Source organism: Chiloscyllium punctatum, chromosome 32 (assembly GCF_047496795.1).
Source record: "Chiloscyllium punctatum isolate Juve2018m chromosome 32, sChiPun1.3, whole genome shotgun sequence".
Taxonomy (NCBI): domain Eukaryota; kingdom Metazoa; phylum Chordata; class Chondrichthyes; order Orectolobiformes; family Hemiscylliidae; genus Chiloscyllium; species Chiloscyllium punctatum.
In genome coordinates this window covers 61,420,313-61,438,554 of record NC_092770.1, presented here as the reverse complement: position 1 = coordinate 61,438,554, position 18,242 = coordinate 61,420,313, and the positions used below count along the sequence as shown (strand labels likewise).

General features: G+C 41.4%; 1 protein-coding gene across 4 annotated transcripts in view; it reads left to right on the top strand.

Annotated features, from left to right (window-relative positions):
- Nucleotides 1-18,242, top strand: part of tbxas1 (thromboxane A synthase 1 (platelet)) — a 232,902-nt gene that overhangs the window by 101,844 nt on the left and 112,816 nt on the right. For all 4 annotated transcript variants that reach the window (XM_072552486.1, XM_072552484.1, XM_072552485.1 and 1 more), the window contains 2 exons: nucleotides 9,093-9,189; nucleotides 12,699-12,815. In XM_072552486.1, the coding sequence (XP_072408587.1) occupies nucleotides 9,093-9,189; nucleotides 12,699-12,815 (214 nt within the window). The remainder of the gene's footprint in view (nucleotides 1-9,092; nucleotides 9,190-12,698; nucleotides 12,816-18,242) is intronic.

Sequence of the window (18,242 nt, the reverse complement as noted above, 5' to 3'; positions counted from 1 at the left end):
GGACTGAGATAAGGTGGGGGGAGGGGAAAAGAGGAAGCTGGAGAACTCTGCATTCATCCCTTGTGGTTGGAGGGTTCTTAGGCGGAAGATGAGGTGCTCTTCCTCCAGGTGTCGTGTTGCCATGGTCTGGCGATGGAGGAGTCCAAGGACCTGCATGTCCTTGGTGGAGTGGGAGGGGGAGATAAAGTGTTCAGCCACAGGGCGGTTGGGTTGGTTGGTGCGGGTGTCCCAGAGGTGTTCTCTGAAACGTTCCACAAGTAGGCGGTCTGTCTCCCCAATGTAGAGGAAGCCACATCGGGTGCAGCGTATGCAGTAAATGATGTGTGTGGAGGTGCAGGTAAATTTGTGACGGGTATGGAAGGATCCCTTGGGGCCTTGGAGGGAAGTGAGGGGGGAGGTGTGGGCGCAAGTTTTGCATTTCTTGTGGTTGCAGGGGAAGGTGTCAGGAGTGGAGGTTGGGTTGGTGGGGGGTGTGGACCTAACGAGGGAGTCGTGGAGGGAGTGGTCTTTCTGGAATGCTAATAGTAGGGTATATATTTCCCTCCCCTCCCCTATTAGTGGAACGACCACTCCCTCCGCAACTCCCTCGTCAGGTCCACCCCCCCCCCCACAAGTCCAACCTCCACTCCCGGCACCTTCCCCTGCAACCACAAGAAATGCAAAACTTGTGCCCATACCTCCCCCCTCACTTCCCTCCAAGGCCCCAAGGGATCCTTCCATATCCATCACAAATTCACCTGTATCTCCACACACATCATTTACTGCATCCGCTGCACCCGATGTGGCCTCTACATTGGGGAGACAGGCCGCCTATTTGCGGAACGTTTCAGAGAACACCTCTGGGACACCTGCACCAACCAACCCAACCGCCCGTGGCTGAAGACTTTAACTCCCGCCCCCCCCCTCCACCACCACCACCCCCCAACTCCGCCAAGGACATGCTGGTCCTTAGCTCCTCCATCGACAGACCATGGCAACACGACGCCTGGAGGAAGAGCACCTCATCTTCCACCTAGGAACTCTCTAACCACATGGGATGAATGCAGATTTCTCCAGCTTCCTCATTTCCCCTGCCCCCACCTTATCTCAGTCCCAACCCCCAGATTCAGCACCACCCTCTTGACCTGCAATCTTCTTCCCGACCTCTCTGCGCCCACCCCCTTTTCGGCCTATGACCCTCAACCTCACCTCCTTACACCTATTGTATTCCCAGCACCCCTCCCCCAGTTTCCCTCCCCCCGACCTTTTATCTCAGCCCGCTTGGCACACCAGCCTCATTCCTGAAGAAGGGCTAATGCCCGAAACGTCGATTTTCCTGCTCCTTGGATGCTGCCTGGCCTGCTGCGCTTTTCCAGCAATACATTTTTCAGCTCTGATCTCCAGCATCTGCAGTCCTCACTTTCTCCTGACCGTATCTGATTCTACCACTGTGTTCTAATTGCTCTGTTTTAAAATCTTTGATAATGGACTCCAATATCCTCCCCACTACCAACATCAGACTCAGTGATCTATAATTCCCTATTTTCTCACTACTCCTTTTTTAAATCTGTAGGAATTGTTCCAGAGTCTAAAACATCATGGAAGATGATATCCAATCCACTATTTCTAAGGCCACTTCCTTAAATCATCTGGGATTTAGATTATCAGGCCTGCAATTTTTGAAAAAATCTGTGTGGAACCAATTATGTTAAACCAGCGTAGGTAATCTCAATGAGTTAATTCATTTTCTGTTCACCATGAGTTGGGAAAGCCAATGAAATCTTCCATCAGCTGACAAGTTGGTCAACAATGGTTTGTTTCTGAATTTCTTGTTCTCTTGAAATCAGTTTTAACACTTCTCCTAACTTAAGGATGTTGAGGTCAAGATACGTGCAGCTTGAAAAATGAGAAGTCTTGTTGTGAACTGTGTGTAAGATTTAATCTCATTTATGCTGTTTGCAGTGCAGTATTATTTGTAACAGACATTTGCTCTTGAAAGTTATTCTACCTTTGTCATTTCGTTTCATCCCTGTAGGCTGTGACTTGATTTTCTTCAGCAATGGTCATAGAGTCATAAAGTCATATAGTGCAGAAACAGACTGTTTGGTCCCGACCAAGCCATGCCAAACATAATCCCAAATTAAACTAGTCCCACCTGGCTGCCCTGACCCATATCCCTCCAAACCGTTCCTATTCAGGTATCTATTTAAACGTTTTTTAAACATTGTAATTGTACCATACCCACCAGTTAGGGCGGCACGATGGCTCGGTGGTTACCACTGCTGCCTCAGAGCGCCAGGGACCCGAGTTCAATTTCCGCTAGGGCAACTGTCTGTGTGGAGTTTGCACCTTCTCCCTGTGTCTACGTGGGTTTCCTCCGGTTGCTCTTATTTCCTTCCACAATCCAAAAATGTGCAGGTTAGGTGAATTGGCCGTGCTAAATTGTGCATAATGTACAGGGAGGTTAGGTGCGTTAGTCTGGAGAAAAGTAAGGGGAATGGGTTTGGGTGGGATACTCTTCAGAGGATCGGTGTGGACTTTTTGGCCATATGGCCTGTTTCCACACGAGGCTTTCTATGATTCTAATGTCTTCCTGAAGAAGTTAATTCTATACATGAACTACCCTCTGTGTGAAAGATTTGCCTCTCATGTCTTTCTTTAGTCTCTCTCCTCTCACCTTAAAAATATGCTCTCACATCTTGAAATCCTCGGAAAAGTCAACCATCTTTAACTCTATCTATACCTCTCATTATTTTATAAACTTCTATCAGGTATTTGAACTGATTGGACTGTAACACTTGCATCTTTATCAAACTTCAAATTACTGGGATGTCCATTGACACACATTAGTTCCATTAAATTCAAATCAGTTGAATCACCAGTTCCCCCTTGGAAAGTTTTATAATTGAGGTATATTGTTGAATCTTTCCTCAAGGACGAGAAACCTCTGTGATTCTATTGCAGAAATCTCTTTGTATGAAGAAGCATTTGTTTTTGTTTTGGCACTCTGGCACTATGTTCTATTTCTAAACATCTTGAATTGACCTATGGTTTCATAAGTGGAGGATTCCATTTGCCACGGTGGGCACTGCTTGCACTTGTGAGGCCATTTTTCTTCCATTGTGCTGGCACTGACTCTGGCTAAGTGCGAGTTGTTGCAAGCTTTTTACAGGGGTCTTTGTGTGACCCAGCAAGATTTATCGTGGTGTCTTACTAAACACACCTCATTAACTCCTGACTCTATACCTATGGTATCCCACGCATCCAATTCTGTCGCCATCTTAGCACACACCGTTCCAGAACATATCTCCCAAAAAACTGACATCCCTTGCAGCCATATCTTCTTTAAAAGGTTGCTATGCACCTAGGCAAGCACCAGCATTGCCCCCTGACACAGCAACACAAAACGACATTGCTCGCAGCACTTGGCCAGATTAGCTGACACTCGCACATACAACCCATTCCCCCACTTGGTTGCTGTTTAGCTACCATACCATATATTTTATCTGTCTGTAGCAACATCCAGTCTAAACACCTTTTCTACATCACCAGGTCTCTGTCTCCAGAGTCCACTGGAGACCTGTATCTTGCCACTGTCCAGTCGGGGAATCAGTTGAATCACCAATTTCCCCTTGAAATGTTTTATAATTGAGGTACATTGAAACAATCAGGCAAGTCCAAGCATGAACTTTTACTTGTAGCCTCCTAGAGGGAACACAAACAAGAGAGGCTGCAGTTCACCCCCAAAGTGCAATCCTAGGGCGCCACGGTGGCTCAGTGGTCAGCACTGCTGCCTCACGGCACCAGGCTCCCAGATTCAGTTCCAGCCTCAGGCGACTGTCTGTGTGCAGTTTGCGCATTCTCCCCATGTCTGCGTGGGTTTCCTCCCATAGTCCAAAGATGTGCAGGTCAGGTGGATTGGCCATGCTAAATTGCCCATAGTGTTAGGTGCATTTGTCAGAGTGAAATGGGTCTGGGTGGGTTACTCTTTGGAGGGTCGTTGTGGACTTGTTGGGGACGAAAGGCCTGTTTCCACACTGTAGGGAATCTAATCTAATCAAATGCCAGCGTCATAACCGATGTCTAATCTATGGTCTTCTTCAAGCAGCTCTTATCTACTGGAAGCTGGTTTCAATCATTTCACTCACTCCTCTTCCCAGTCTGTCAACTGTATAAAACTCACCATTTTCCAATACCTTTCAGTTCTGAAGAAGAGTCATACTGGATTCGAAAAATGAACTCTGTTTCTTTGTCCGTTGATGCTGCCAGACCTGCTGAGTTTGTCCAGCATTCTCTATGTCTGTGTCAATCAGATCCTGTCTGGCTTCTAGTGCCTAGTACAGTTCAGTTCTGTCACAGACAATGAGAGCTTCCTCCTCCCAACAGCCTGTCATCCTCCTCAGAAGACTACTCTCATTCTCCCATGCGTGGCACAGTAGTTAGCACTGCTGCCTCACAGCGCCAAAGACCCGGGTTCAATTCCCGCCTCAGGCGACTCTCTATGTGGAGTTTGCACATTCTCCTTGTGTCTGTGTGGGTTTCCTCCGGGTGCTCCGGTTTCCTCCCACAATCCAAAAATGTGCAGGTTAGGTGAATTGGCCATGCTAAATTTTCCATAGTGTTAGGTGAAGGGGTAAATGTAGGAGAATGGGTCTGGGTTACGCTTCGGGTCAGTGTGGACTTGTTGGGCCAAAGGGCCTGTTTCCACACTGTAAGTAATTTAATCTAATCTAATCTCCCAGTTCCTCAGCATTCAGCACATTGTCTTGTTGCCATCTGCAATTATGCAGGGCACAGGATGCCAGGATAAAACAGCACACTCTGTCTGGATTCTTCTACAGTAATAATCATTGCCCACTCACACGGACAGATCCCCTGACTCTGAACAATCCAAGTGTATGACTAATTATTGCTAGGACTGGACTGTGTGTGGACTGGGCCCATGACTGATGAAACCAAGATCCCCGGTCAACTGAGCCTCCTGTCTCTTGATTGGACTGAGAACTACCCCCCCACCCACAAGGTTTTTACTTTGATTTGCACATGCATATTTGCATCTAAGCTGTGCAACCATGCACAGTGAACAGCATACAGAAGCATTTGCTGCCAGTTCCAGAGACTGACCTGCTATGCTTTTCCAAAGGATCACACAGCGACGGGAGACATTATTGGGAACGTAGCACATCAAGATTTCAGCCATCTAGCTTGTTCAGCAAGTTTGGTGAGAAAGGAAACTGGATATTACTGAGGCGAGTAACTGAGTTAACAAGGTGTTGAACAAGCTATAATCCCCCTTAACTGGAAACTTGCTACTGCCCAGTGAGAAACTCATCTGGCGAAAAAACTCTTTGGGATACCACCGACTTCAAGATTTCTCATTGGATAGCTCATGTTGCCCTGACCTCTTTAGTATCTGCTGTTTTACTTACTCTTTGTGATGGTCTGTCAATTCTGTTGGTACAATGTTCGTACTTCTTAAGTTGTTAAATCCTATTGGCTTTCTGTGGTAAGGTTGCCCTTCTCTTGTCAGAATTTAACTGCGTAACTTCTTGGTTTCTGCTTCCAGCCCAATGTGAGCAGCTTTCTCCAAAGTCAAATCTTATTTGAACTGTAATAAATCTGCCAAGTATCCACAATTTTGACAGCAATCTTTTATCTTTGGAATTCAAAGTTGTATAGTTGGAGTTTTCCATATTTTATTTTTCAAATATATGAACAGGCCACACTCCAACAGCCCTTGACAATACATGTGCACATATTCTATTCTTGCACTTTTTCAGTAATGATGTTAAAGCAAATCCTGCTCATCGTTGACTCCCTGAATACTGGAAATTGTCTTTCAATCTCCATTTCACAAAATCTCTTCATAATCATGAGGAATGCTGTTGAATTTCCTTTTACATTCCTCGACTACAATGTAAATAGTCTTAAGGTATTCCAAAATCTTTGGAATGATCGCAAATTCCCCGTCTTTGGCAACATCCTGCTGTACAGTCCTTGGGTTTTAACTGTAACAATGGGCCTCATACTGCATTCCTTGGTCTATCCAGTTTACAAGCTTATCCTTACCTTTCCTCTTATATAAGATTAATATACAGTGAATAAAGTTTAACAGTCTGCAACTCTGATAAATCAAACAGCATGCAAGTGTTATATTTATCCATTTGATCCAATTTATCCACAGTTTAAAGATTAACATTAACCCATCATATCTCCTCTCTAAACTATACAGTAAGGTCCCAATTCTGTGCTAAGTTAGATTGATTGGACAGATTTGATAGTACTGCAGTAGGTTTTGTGAGGTGAAAGCTGGTTTGAATTATTGGGGGACGTCGGGGGGGCTGGGGGGTGGGTGTGGAGCTGACTGTAAGCGTGCCTTCAGTTGTCAGGTAAAGGGGGGATTTTTCCTAAGCGTCTACTTTCATCATCAAGGCTGATATATAAGTTGAGAGGGATCTGAGGTGTTGGAGTATGATTACTGACCATTAGATGCACATCCCTGTACAGACTCAAATAACTACAGCAATCTTTCCTCTACCAAACTGTTGAGGAAATTGTCTGGGCAAGAGAACTGGAGACAAATAATGGAGAGGATGTATCGATGGAGGGAGAAGTTCATATTTTGATTTGCAGCAAGATCTGATGTAAACTAAATCATTTCTTTACGTTCCCATTCGAGGCAAAAAACAATTAGACTGTCCAAGTTTGGAGAAGGTAACACTTGTAGTATTTGAATTTACAAAGAAAGTCTGTTTAGTAATCAACTGGATAATTTGTCAGTGTAATGAGATCTAATTAGCCAATTTGTTTATATGTTCTCTCTTCTTTTACATGTGCTTAACATTTCATTCAAATAGTGAGGGTTGCACTTATTGAACAATTTGAACTTGTAAAATTATGATTAATGATACATAATTAATTGTGCATCATCCTAATTTTTCAGACAGCAGGCATGCATTTAACTGCAGGATGCATCTATTTTCCAATTAATATGATTTTAATTTTCACATACAAGTTAGGTCCAAGAGTATACATGCGTAAAGTGTTTCCTGCTGCAACTGTATACCCCTTGTACACACTGAATACTCAGTCTTTCATGCACACCTGTATCAAACTGTATGGGTGGCATGGTGGCTCAGTGGTTAGCACTGCTGCCTCACAGCACTAGGGACCTGGGTTTGATTCCTGCCTCTGTCTGTGTGGAGTTTGCACATTCTCCCCATGTCTGTGTGGGGTTTCCTCGGGGTGCTCCGGTTTCCTCCCTTAATCCAAAGATGTGCAGGTTAGGTGAATTGGCCATGCTAGATTGCCCATTGTGTTAGGTGCATTAGTCAGGGGTAAATATAGAGAAGAGGAATAGGTCTGGGTGGGTTACTCTTTGGAGGGTCAGTGTGGACTTGTGCCTGTTTCCATAATGTAGGGAATCTAGTCTAAAAACTCAAATACTGTAGATTCCTTTAGGAAATGTATTAAACACACTTTATAAATATATAAACATTTGGTTTAATCTATTTTGCTCATTACAAACAATTCTAATCTCTATTATTGTGTATCTTTATGGGTAAAGGCTCTTTTATTGATGTTATTTTAAGTCAAACAAACCACATGGAACCAAGACACCTCTCGGTCCCTACGACATTCGCTAGTTATAGCTGAGGCAATGTTGGAAGTGCTTTAAAGTGGTTTCCATTCTCTTGTGCTGGAAAGATAACCAGACGAGTGAATCAGTCAAAGTGCTTGCAATTTATTAGTCAGTGATGGTTGCCAGAAATTGATTCCATTGATGATTGGCTGTAGTTCCCTACACAGTTGAAATGTCTGATGTGATTCAATATCTGAGTTCATACATAAAATTAAGAACACAGGTGAACACAGATGAGGTCTGCAATAGCAGCCTGAGTCTTGAGGAGATGACCAAGAAAAAATAATGATAATTAAATGCTAGCATTTTATTTCGGTGTACTTAGATCTTCCACTGTCGGGTCTTCATGGGTTTTAGTCCTAAGCTTGGACCCCATTGTGAGCTGGGTCAGCTAGGATTGTTAGTGTAGTTCACCTCTACATCCCTGAGCTAGATATTGTAGATTATCTGTGTGTGAAATAAACTCTTCTGAAAAGAAAACTCTCATTTTAATTTGCATGAAATGTCAACATGTCAGTGGGCAGAATGACTTTCTGGATGAGCTGCCATATGATCTTAATATACAAAGAGCCGACAGAGAGAGAGAGAGAGTGTGTGTTTTTTTTTGAGGGGCTAAAGAGTCTCCTTCTGCTGCTAGTTTATATGTTTCATGATTGTCTCATCACTATCCCCTACTCAAACAGTGGCAAAAAGATAATGTCATTTGACTAGTAATTCAGAGACCCAGGCTAATGCTGTTAAGACCTAGGTTCGAATCACCACGACAGGCACACGTGGAATTTAAAAATCAATTAATTCAACCTAGAGTTGTTGACCATGAAACCACTATTGATTGTCATAAACAGCCATCTGTTTCACTAATGGCCTTCAGAGAAGGAAATTGGCTGTCCATCCCTGGTCTGGCCTACATGTTGAATCCACTGCTCTCTGAAATGATTTGGCAAACATTTCAGTCAAGGGCAACAGGGAATGATACAAATACTGGTCTTGCCAGTGATATCCACACCCTATGAAAGACTTGAAAAAATGCACACTGCAGCTACAATGTGAAGGATGGAATGAGTGATCAAGTTTTTGATACATACTGTGTTAGGAGGTTTTAGCAAAAATAAACCCATCCAAAAGTTTGATTGGTAAAGACATTGTTTGATATGGTTCTAAGCCATAAGGAGAAGATGTTTGCAAGTTCCTGTCCCAAAATTGTCAGAGACCTGGGAGCAGTTCTCTTACCTACCTTTGTGTCAGGCAGAGAGGTTTGACTTGGGGAAGAGTGGGGAAAATTAATCTTAAAAAGGGTCTGTGGGAATGGGAATATTATGGGGGTGATCATGAAACTGTGGGAATATCATGATTTATAATTTATCTACATAGTTAGCGCACATTTATCTGCATGGATAACTGAAGTTATTTTTGAAAAAGCCCTGCAAGTTGTGGTCCATTCTCAAGAAATTGCTCCTTTTCTATATTTCAGTTACTATATTGGCCGTCGGGCAACCGTCGTAATTGCTGAGCCCGAAATGCTGAAACAGATTCTGGTAAAGGACTTCAGCAACTTTGTCAACAGAATGGTATGTAGTCTTAATCCATCCACACTGTAAACTTACAAGTTGTGAATTTAAAACCTGCTTTGAATGGGAGATTGGTATTCATTCCTGTACGTGCATTGGGCTGGTAATATCAGAAATCACTCTCTGGGGCACGTTTAATAAGTTGGAATATAGCATCACCACTGAGCAGCTTGTCGCTGTGTTCATGGTGCAGGCTGACTGCAGTTCTTGTTTAATTAGCTGAGTAAGTGTAGCTGAAGCGCTGTTTACTTGATAGCCTAGAGGATGCAGATCTAACTGAAATTAAATGACTTCCTTCACAGCTTGTAAGGCATTTGCGGATGTTCCCAAATGTATTTACCACAACTTCTTTGTCTCTTTGTATCAATCTGCAGAATGAAATTTAGAAAGGGGTGCAAATAGTCTTTGCTCATAGCACAAAACAGGATGCAGGTATTTTTTTAGCACCATCTTTGGTTTCTTTCCCAATCTTTTCCGTAGATTTCCAATTGCAGATGTTTTCACCATTTTTCACTGTGGCCAATGAGGAGTTTCACCGCTAAAGTTCTAAAGACGAACTTTCAAAGGAAGAAATTAAGTTTGATTAAAATGATTAATTATGTACCACAGGAATTTTTATTGTTACATATGGATGCAAGGCTCTGAAAGGATAGTTTCTGAGGAGTGCATGAATTCTACCCAATGTGATTCCATGTAGACCATCACAGTGAGTGGGCACTGCAAAGCATGATTACTATAAGAGAAATCAAAGGCCGCAAAAGCAATTTAAACTGAGTCACAGACTTGAGGATGTTTTAAAGTCAGATAATGGGGAAAATGAAAAACCTAAGCAGACATGTCTAATGACAAGTTAGGAGACTCCTGAAAAGGTGGGAGATTCACTGTTTAGCACTGCAGGAAAGGTGAGAAGAATTAATTAAGCTGCAGACAGTTGAACTCATCTAAGAAAAAAACTGTGTAGCAACAGGAATTAATAGTAGCACCACAGACAGCATGAATCACCTGGGGAAATCCATTAAAGGAATGGGGTTAATCTTATGGAGCTGTGAAGCACGGTAGCAGTTATGAGAATAGGAATTAGCTTCAAGATTTGCAGGCAGCAGGACTCCGGTATTACTATCATTAAGGAAAAGGGACAAATTTGTCACAACCAAAATTAGCAGAATTCAGATTAAAAGGTGGGGATTGTCCACAATACACATGAAAGGGAGGATCCACCTGTTTCATTCTCAGAAGGCATGCGTCCTTAGAAGATCAGCTTGGACCTTGGCATGACTAATCCAGTGACATTTTCATTATGTCACCATCACCCTAGATTTCTGTCATTGATGCAGATAAATCAACTGTGCAAGAAATAAGGATGAAGACAAAGAAACAGCCCTTACTGCTTTGGATCTTTGTGCAAACTCAAAGTCCAGATGAGAAATTAGTCATTTTGCTTATCTCTCTGGAACCCCTAATACTACTTGCCTTCAACTGCAATATTCATGTTGCTTGTGTACTTTTGCATTTATAGTCCAAAAGTTACATTTTTCTGAACCTTCACCTTGATTAAGAATGTCCTGTGAGTTTCTTGCTGTCTCCAAAGTACTTCTAACTCCAGGACATCTGCCAGCCTGATGCATTGCAATACTTCACTGGCTTAACTCCTCACCATGATTTTTCCATGCAGCGACAGCTTTCAATACATCATGTTCCTGAGGTATAGACACAGGAGCGGGTCCAATCTGCTCTGCCATTCAATATGAACGTGGCTGATCATCCAATTCAGGACCTTTTTTCCACTTTCTCTCCACACCCTTTTCGCCCTGAGAACTTATTTTAACTCTGTCTTGAAGACAGCTAATGTTTTGGCCTCAACCACTTTCTGTGACAGTTTACCACTCTCTGAGTGAAGACATTCCTCCTCATCTCAATCCTAAATGGCTGACCCAGTATCCTTAGACTGTGACCCCTTGTTTTGGATTCCCCAGCCATAGAGATCATCTTTCATGCATTTGCTCTGCCTAGTCCTGTTAGAATTTTATCAATTTCTGTGAGATCCCTTTCAACTTCTTAACTGTTCCAGCCTCTATTCATATGTCAGCGTGGTGCTGGAAAAGCACAGCAAGTCAGGCAGCATCCGAGAAGCAGAAGAATTGACGTTTCGGGCATAAGCCCTTCATCGGGATTCCTGATGAATCCAGCCCACTCCTGATGAAGGGCTTATGCCCGAAACGTCGATTCCCCTGCTTCTTGGATGCTGCCTAACCTGCTGTGCTTCTCCAGCAGCACACTCTCGTCTCTGATCCCCAGCATCTGCAGTCCTCACTTTCTCCTTCTATTCAATCTTGCCATCTCAGGAATCAGTCTGGTAAACCTTCCTTACACTTCCGTAGCTAGAATAACCTCTCTCAAATAAGGAGACCAAAACTGCAGACAATACCAAGCTGCTATACACTTGCAGCAAGATATCCCTGCTCCTGTACTCAAATTCTCTCACCATGAAGGTGACATACCCTTTTCCTTTTTCCACTCCCTGCTGCACCTGCATACTTATAAAAAGCCAATGACAGTAATGTGACCATGAGGCTTTTAGATTATCATTAAAAAAATCCAACTTGTTTGCTGGTTTTGTTTTTCGGGAAAGGAGTGTTTTTACTTGGTTTCATTTTTATGTGATTCTAACCCCACACCAGAGCAGGTGACCCTTAACTTTTTTCTGATGTAGATGAATGAGAACTGCAGTGGGATCAGGCATTTCAAGAAGGATCAGTTATGTTTTCTCAGATTGTTTTGAGTTGTTAACACACCTATGGCTGAAGAACATGTAAAATATGTAGAATAATTTTAAAACCCCATCCTGTTAGAATTGCTGTGTGGTAAAATTTAACCTACCCTCTTTGGCAGCTTCATTTGAACATACATAGAATAGGGTCTGATGTTTCTTCAGGCTTTCAAGGTCAGATGGATTTTGGAACATAGAGGAAACTGATCTGAAAGTCATCTGCCTTCAAAATGGAATGTATTAGGGCACTATTTTTGAACATCCAATAACTTATTAACCAATATTCTCAACCCTCTAAACCATCAACTTCTGAATTGTAAGTAAACACAGTCTGCAATACCGCAATTATGCACTGTCACACACTCTCTCTTTTGTGCATTGCACGTTGGATTAAATAAAGACTGTATGCGCCTGGCATTGGTTTCAAGTGCTGTCAAAATGTTCATTTCAAGTGAAGCAGGAATATTGAAGTGGGTCATTGGGCAGTACCCTCACTCTTGCAATCTGGATTTGAGTACAAGTGTGCACGTCCAATAACAGGTGAATCCGGATAACCCTCCATAAGGTTCATCCTAATTAAGCAACCCGTCAACAGTGATTTCTTGGGACTGGGCAACTGACAACTATGGAATTAAACCCTATCAGGAACCCACAATTTCAAGAGAGATGCGGCTGCTCTTAAAAATAGCCTCAATAATCCTTAGATGCTTAGTTGACAATAAATTATTCTTCTGTTTTTCAGAAACTGTCTTTTGCCAACAAGCCGCTGAGTGACAGCCTTTTGTTCCTACAAGATGGAGATTGGAAAAATGTCCGCAGTGTATTGACACCAACTTTCAGCAGTGCAAAGATGAGAGAGGTAAGACCCAGTCAATGCTTTAGATATAGCAGTGTTTCCATTAATGCATTTATTTTTAGAAATCCATCATTAACTCATCCCACTTCAGTTTTTTTTTCCAGTTTTTGTTTTTTGGTCTGAAGTCGTGTATTCATTTAGGTGACATTAATGTGAGAAATTTGAATATTTCCCTTTACAGAGAGCATGGTACCACTGTGACATTGCAGTCTAACGACATGGACTAATCGAATATAGAACATTACAGGACAGGAATCTGCCCTTCGGCCCACATGTTGTGCTAAACATGATGCTAAATTAATCTCTTCTGCCCGCCCTTGGTCCATGACCTACCATTCTTGCATATTCATGTGCTTCTCCAAAAGTCCCTTAAACGCCCCTAACGTATCTACCTCCTCCACCACCTCTGGCAACACATTCCAGACTCCTACCACTCTCTGTGCAAAAAAGCTTGCCCCTCACATCTCCATTGAACTTTCCCCCTATCAGCTTAAATGCATGTCCCCTAGTATTGGACATCAACTCTGGGGTAAAAAAAATTCTAACCATCAACCCTATCTATGCCTCTCATAATTTTATAGATTTTTATCAAGCCTCCCCTCAGTCTCCGCCACTCCAAAGAAAATTCCAGCCTTGGGCAGACTGTCTGTGTGGAGTTTGTACATCCACCCCGTATCTGCGTGGGTTTTCTCCGGGTGCTCCGGTTTCCTCCCACAGTCCAAAGATGTGCAGGTCAGGTGAATTGGCCATGCTAAATTGCCCGAAGTGTTAGTGCATTAGTCAGAGGGAAACGGGTCTGGGTGATTTGCTCTTCAGAGGGTTGGTGTTTATTTGTTGGACCAAATGGCCTGTTTCCACATGGTTGCGAGTCTAATCTAAAAAACACAAGTTTTTCTGGCCTTTCCTTATAGTTCATACCCTCTAATCCAGGCAGTAGCCTTGTAAATACTTATACACCCTCTCCAAAGCCTCCACATTCTCCTTGTAATGTGGCGACCAAAATTGAACGGTATACTCTAAATGTAGTCTTACAAAGTTCCAACATGATATCCTGATTCTTGTTCTCAATTCCCCGTCCAATAAAGGCAAATATGCCATTTGCCTTCTTTACCACCCTATCTACTTGCATGATCACTTTTAGGGAGCTATGGACTTGAACTGCAAGATCCCTGTGTATATTAATGCTGTTCAGGGTCCTGCCATTAACTGTATAACCTTTCTTTAACATTTGATCTGCCAAACTGCAGCACCTCATACTTGCTTGGATTAAACTCCATCTGCCATATCTTCATACGTATCTGCAACTGATCTATATCCTGCTGTATCCTTTGACAAGTTTCTACACTATCCACAACTCCATCGATCTTTGGATCTTGTGCAAACTTACTAACCCACCCATTTACATTTTCATCCAAGACATTTGTATGTATCAGTAGTTTTATATATATATATGAGAATCTTGCTGAATCCTGTCTTGGTAGTTTGAAAATTTTAATTCACTTAAAAAACATCTGGAAATAGAAAGCTGCTGTTAGTAAATGTCACCATCAAGCTATTGGATTATTAACATCAACAGTAAAGTTTATTAACATTGTCTCAATCACATACCAAGTGTGACACCTCATTGGTTGTAAACTAAGAATTTATATAAGTGCAAATGTAGTTTCCTTTTACTTTGCAAGTGTTTCAATTTAACAGCTCAGTTTTATGGCTTAATAAAATAAAAAGCATTCATTTATAGTGCAACTATTGCTGAAAGTTATTTAAATAAAATGTGTTAAATTTATTAGCTAAAATATGGATGCGAAAAGGAAGTAAGAATAAAAGTTACATGTCAATATGAAGTGAGATCAGTTGCTGGCCTGGCTTGCTTGATGAAGTATAGGGGATTGTAACTTAAGTCACAATCAGTAGCTCTGATTGTTTCTGTACTTGAGTGGTTGGAGTTTGCATCTCCACAGACGGTCTGCACTTATAAGAGGACCTAAGATAGTGAGAAAGCTCCTTTGTTTCACATTTGTAACATTATGGGCTGTGGCTCATGGTAACTCCTGGTTCAGTACAACCGTCTTCTTGCTGTTCATTTAGTCTCGCTCTCTTACCCTGTTGAGAAGCAGTTGCTGTTTCGAGATATTTAGATGGTCCTCTTCTAAATATGTTTTTAGCTAGGTTGTACTGCAATCAAACAAAACATCAAAGAATGTTAAAGTTGCTGAATTATTATTTCACAAAACATAGTAAATTATGCTGGAATTCCTTGTGATGTTCTTCCTTCCTCCTGACCACTATCAGAAGCTTTGAATCTTCACACCTTAAAGGGACAATCCTGGAATCTTCGACTTATTTATTAATATTTTACAATTGACTCGTAAGATAGCTTAGACTAATTGTATGCAGTTGAATCCACAAGCAAATTCAAGTGGCTTTCGGGAGACATTTTATTAGATCCTTAAAATTCCATTTAATAACAGAGAAAATTTCTTGACAAAATATACGATAGAACATCTTTTAAGGAAGGAAACTTATTGATTTTATCCAAATCGGCTTTTATGTGACTTGAACCTGACAGAAACATGATTAAATCTTAATACCCATAGTAAGCCACTTAGTTACATGGGGGATATATAATAATTGATAGTCTTGTCAGAAATATTCAGATCTTAACAATGAATTAAAAAAATCAATGTCTGCGTCAAGTGCTTCTGGATCTGGTAGTTGACAGTTAGTTTGCAGAGCAAAGGTTCATATAAAGCCCAACAATCTTGGTCTCAGAAGTATGCCCCTTTTTCAGTTTGGAGAGAGATTGCTAATTACAACACTGAACAACTCTGCTGTCTTCCTAAACAATCTTAAAAGTACAGTGAAACATCACATTACTAGATTACATACAAACTATGCCAACATTGTTTCAAGACTCCATGCAAAATTGTGATTGATGCTGTATAGGCATCCTTTTTGGATACAAGATATCACAAACTCCTTTGAGCTGAATAGACAGTTACTTGAATAGTGTGACAAGATAGTGCTAGTAACTGCGTTAGTTTGCAAGCTCTAAAATTAACCTGAGCCCAAAAGCAAGAATTAGCCATATCCAACTTTAAGACAGCTAATCGCATGGTGTTTAGGTGGTACTCCACGACATGGCTGAGCAGCCTACGTTTATCACAATCAAATAAAATTGCTGCAAAAACCAAGGTCAGTTATTCTGAGATTTCTTGTGATTCCCCTCCTGTCTCTTGAACAGTACATGCATTGAATCTTCACACGTTGTGGCTTTGTTCACGTTAAATTGGACGTTACAGTGTCAAGAGAGAAGATGCTAAAAGTGTAAGTGGTAAAGCCACAAATCTTTCTATTGAAAGTATTTATGAATCAATTTGTAACAATAGTAGTGAAAGAATTATTTGTTAGTTCATATGAATACATAAATAATTATCATGCCCTACCTTAGATGCATATTGTTCTTCTCAGGTATATATATCTATAAGTAGCACAGAGGAAGCACATCTTTCCTTCTGTGTAGCACATGAACTATTAAAACAAATTCAGTGAAAAATCTGAATTTACAGCAAAGAAAGTGCTTTTGTATTTTAACAAAAAACATGCAGACAGTACTGACCGGGCTGTGCACATAGGAACAAATTTAAACATAGGATATTTGCTTAGAACTTGTCTCCAACCAAAGAAACATGTCCTCCAAAATAATTTTGCTGTTTTGTTTTTACTGTTTTATTTTCAGGCTATTTTTAAGTTCAGGATAAAGAGCTGGATTTTACAGGCACTGTGGTCCTTACAACCTAAACAGTAGGGAGGAGTCACTCACCACTTCCATTCTTGTATGAATCATAGTGGTAGGGGTAGGATAGTTATTAAACTCATTGCCACTTAAGGAGTAAACCACCACCAATATCAGAAAATCTCAGTTAGTTGGTACCAACAGGACACTACAATGGCTTGAAATGTGACTCCTCCTGCTTGTGATCCATTGATTCTTTATGCATGGGTATGGTTGATGAGTGAGGACAGATAATCCTGATGTTCTCCATTATTAATTAGACTATCAACTTGGGGATGGAGTTGAAGAATTAAAACTTTGATGGATACTGGCGGGTTTTTAACACTAGGAAAACAATACCCCGGCACAAGAGTTGATTATCTGGATTTTTTGATTGATGTTACTTTCCACACTACCATTGACCAGTCTATTTTAAAGTTGGAAGAAAAGGGAAGTCTTAGATTTCTTTTGTGCGTTTTAGGATTGCAGGACTTCTAAGGCACTCTGCATGGAATTGAGTACTTTTGATGTGTAGTCTCTATTGCAAATAAGGAAAAATGGCTGCCTATTTTCACACAGCAAGGTGTCAAAAACAACAATGAGATGATGGCAGAGCAATCTGATTTCTGTCATTCGAGAAATTAATTTTCTCCAGGCTGTTGGGAGAATTTCCCTGCACTTGCTTTAGATTGTGCAACACTCCCTTTGCACTCTGAAACAAAAGCAGCATCTGAGTTAATGTTCTGAGTATGGTGACTCTGCATCAGAACTGATAGCAACTAGGAAAAGGTGATATTTATGCTGAAGATGGGGTTGGGAGTAGGGGGAAAGGGAGATGGGAATGAAAAGGTGAAGTTGGATCCCAGAGCAAGAGATATATGAAAGAGGTAGAAAAATGAGGATATACTCTGTACTGGACTAGCTTATCAATAGAACTCTGAAGAGTTAAGAGAACCTCAGTCAGAAAACCCAGATTTCAAAATTCTGAAGAGAAAAGGACAATAGTGGGGGAGTGTAGTTACCTGGATTTCTCAAAAACATGCACTTTTTCAAAATGGTATTTAATATACTCACTCTGTCATTTATAGTAACAGCATATTTTACACTTGCTGTTCAGCCGGATGCCTTCCATCATAGCTTTTCACAGCATGACTGCAGTTACTTTATTATTCACTGAACTCGCCTGGCTGTATTTCACTGAGCCTAGAGTAATTTTTTTTTAACTGTCATTTGATAAATGTCTTCTTTTGCACAACTGCAGTGAAGGTTACCAATTTCATTTACATGGCTTGGCAGCAGTGATAGGACAATGAAGCTATCACCTTTTTTGTCATATTGTGGGGAAAAGAAACTCCATGTTAAAATCTGCCTGCCATTTAACGCTTGCCATCTATTAAAGAGATGAAGGACACAGGAGTCATTACGAAAAGCAACATTTCTCACTCCTGTGTCAGAGGGGATTAACATTTTTATATAGATGCAGTTCATATTAAAATTCTTTGGAAGGAAAATATAGAGAGACTTGTCACATTATCCACGCAGACTGTGCTTATGTGAGGGTTTCAGCATCGAGTCAGCCAGCAGTCTCCTGGCAACCAAGTGGAACTAGCTGGTCAGTTATTCATTTGCAGCCTGCCATTCCCAGACTGCATATA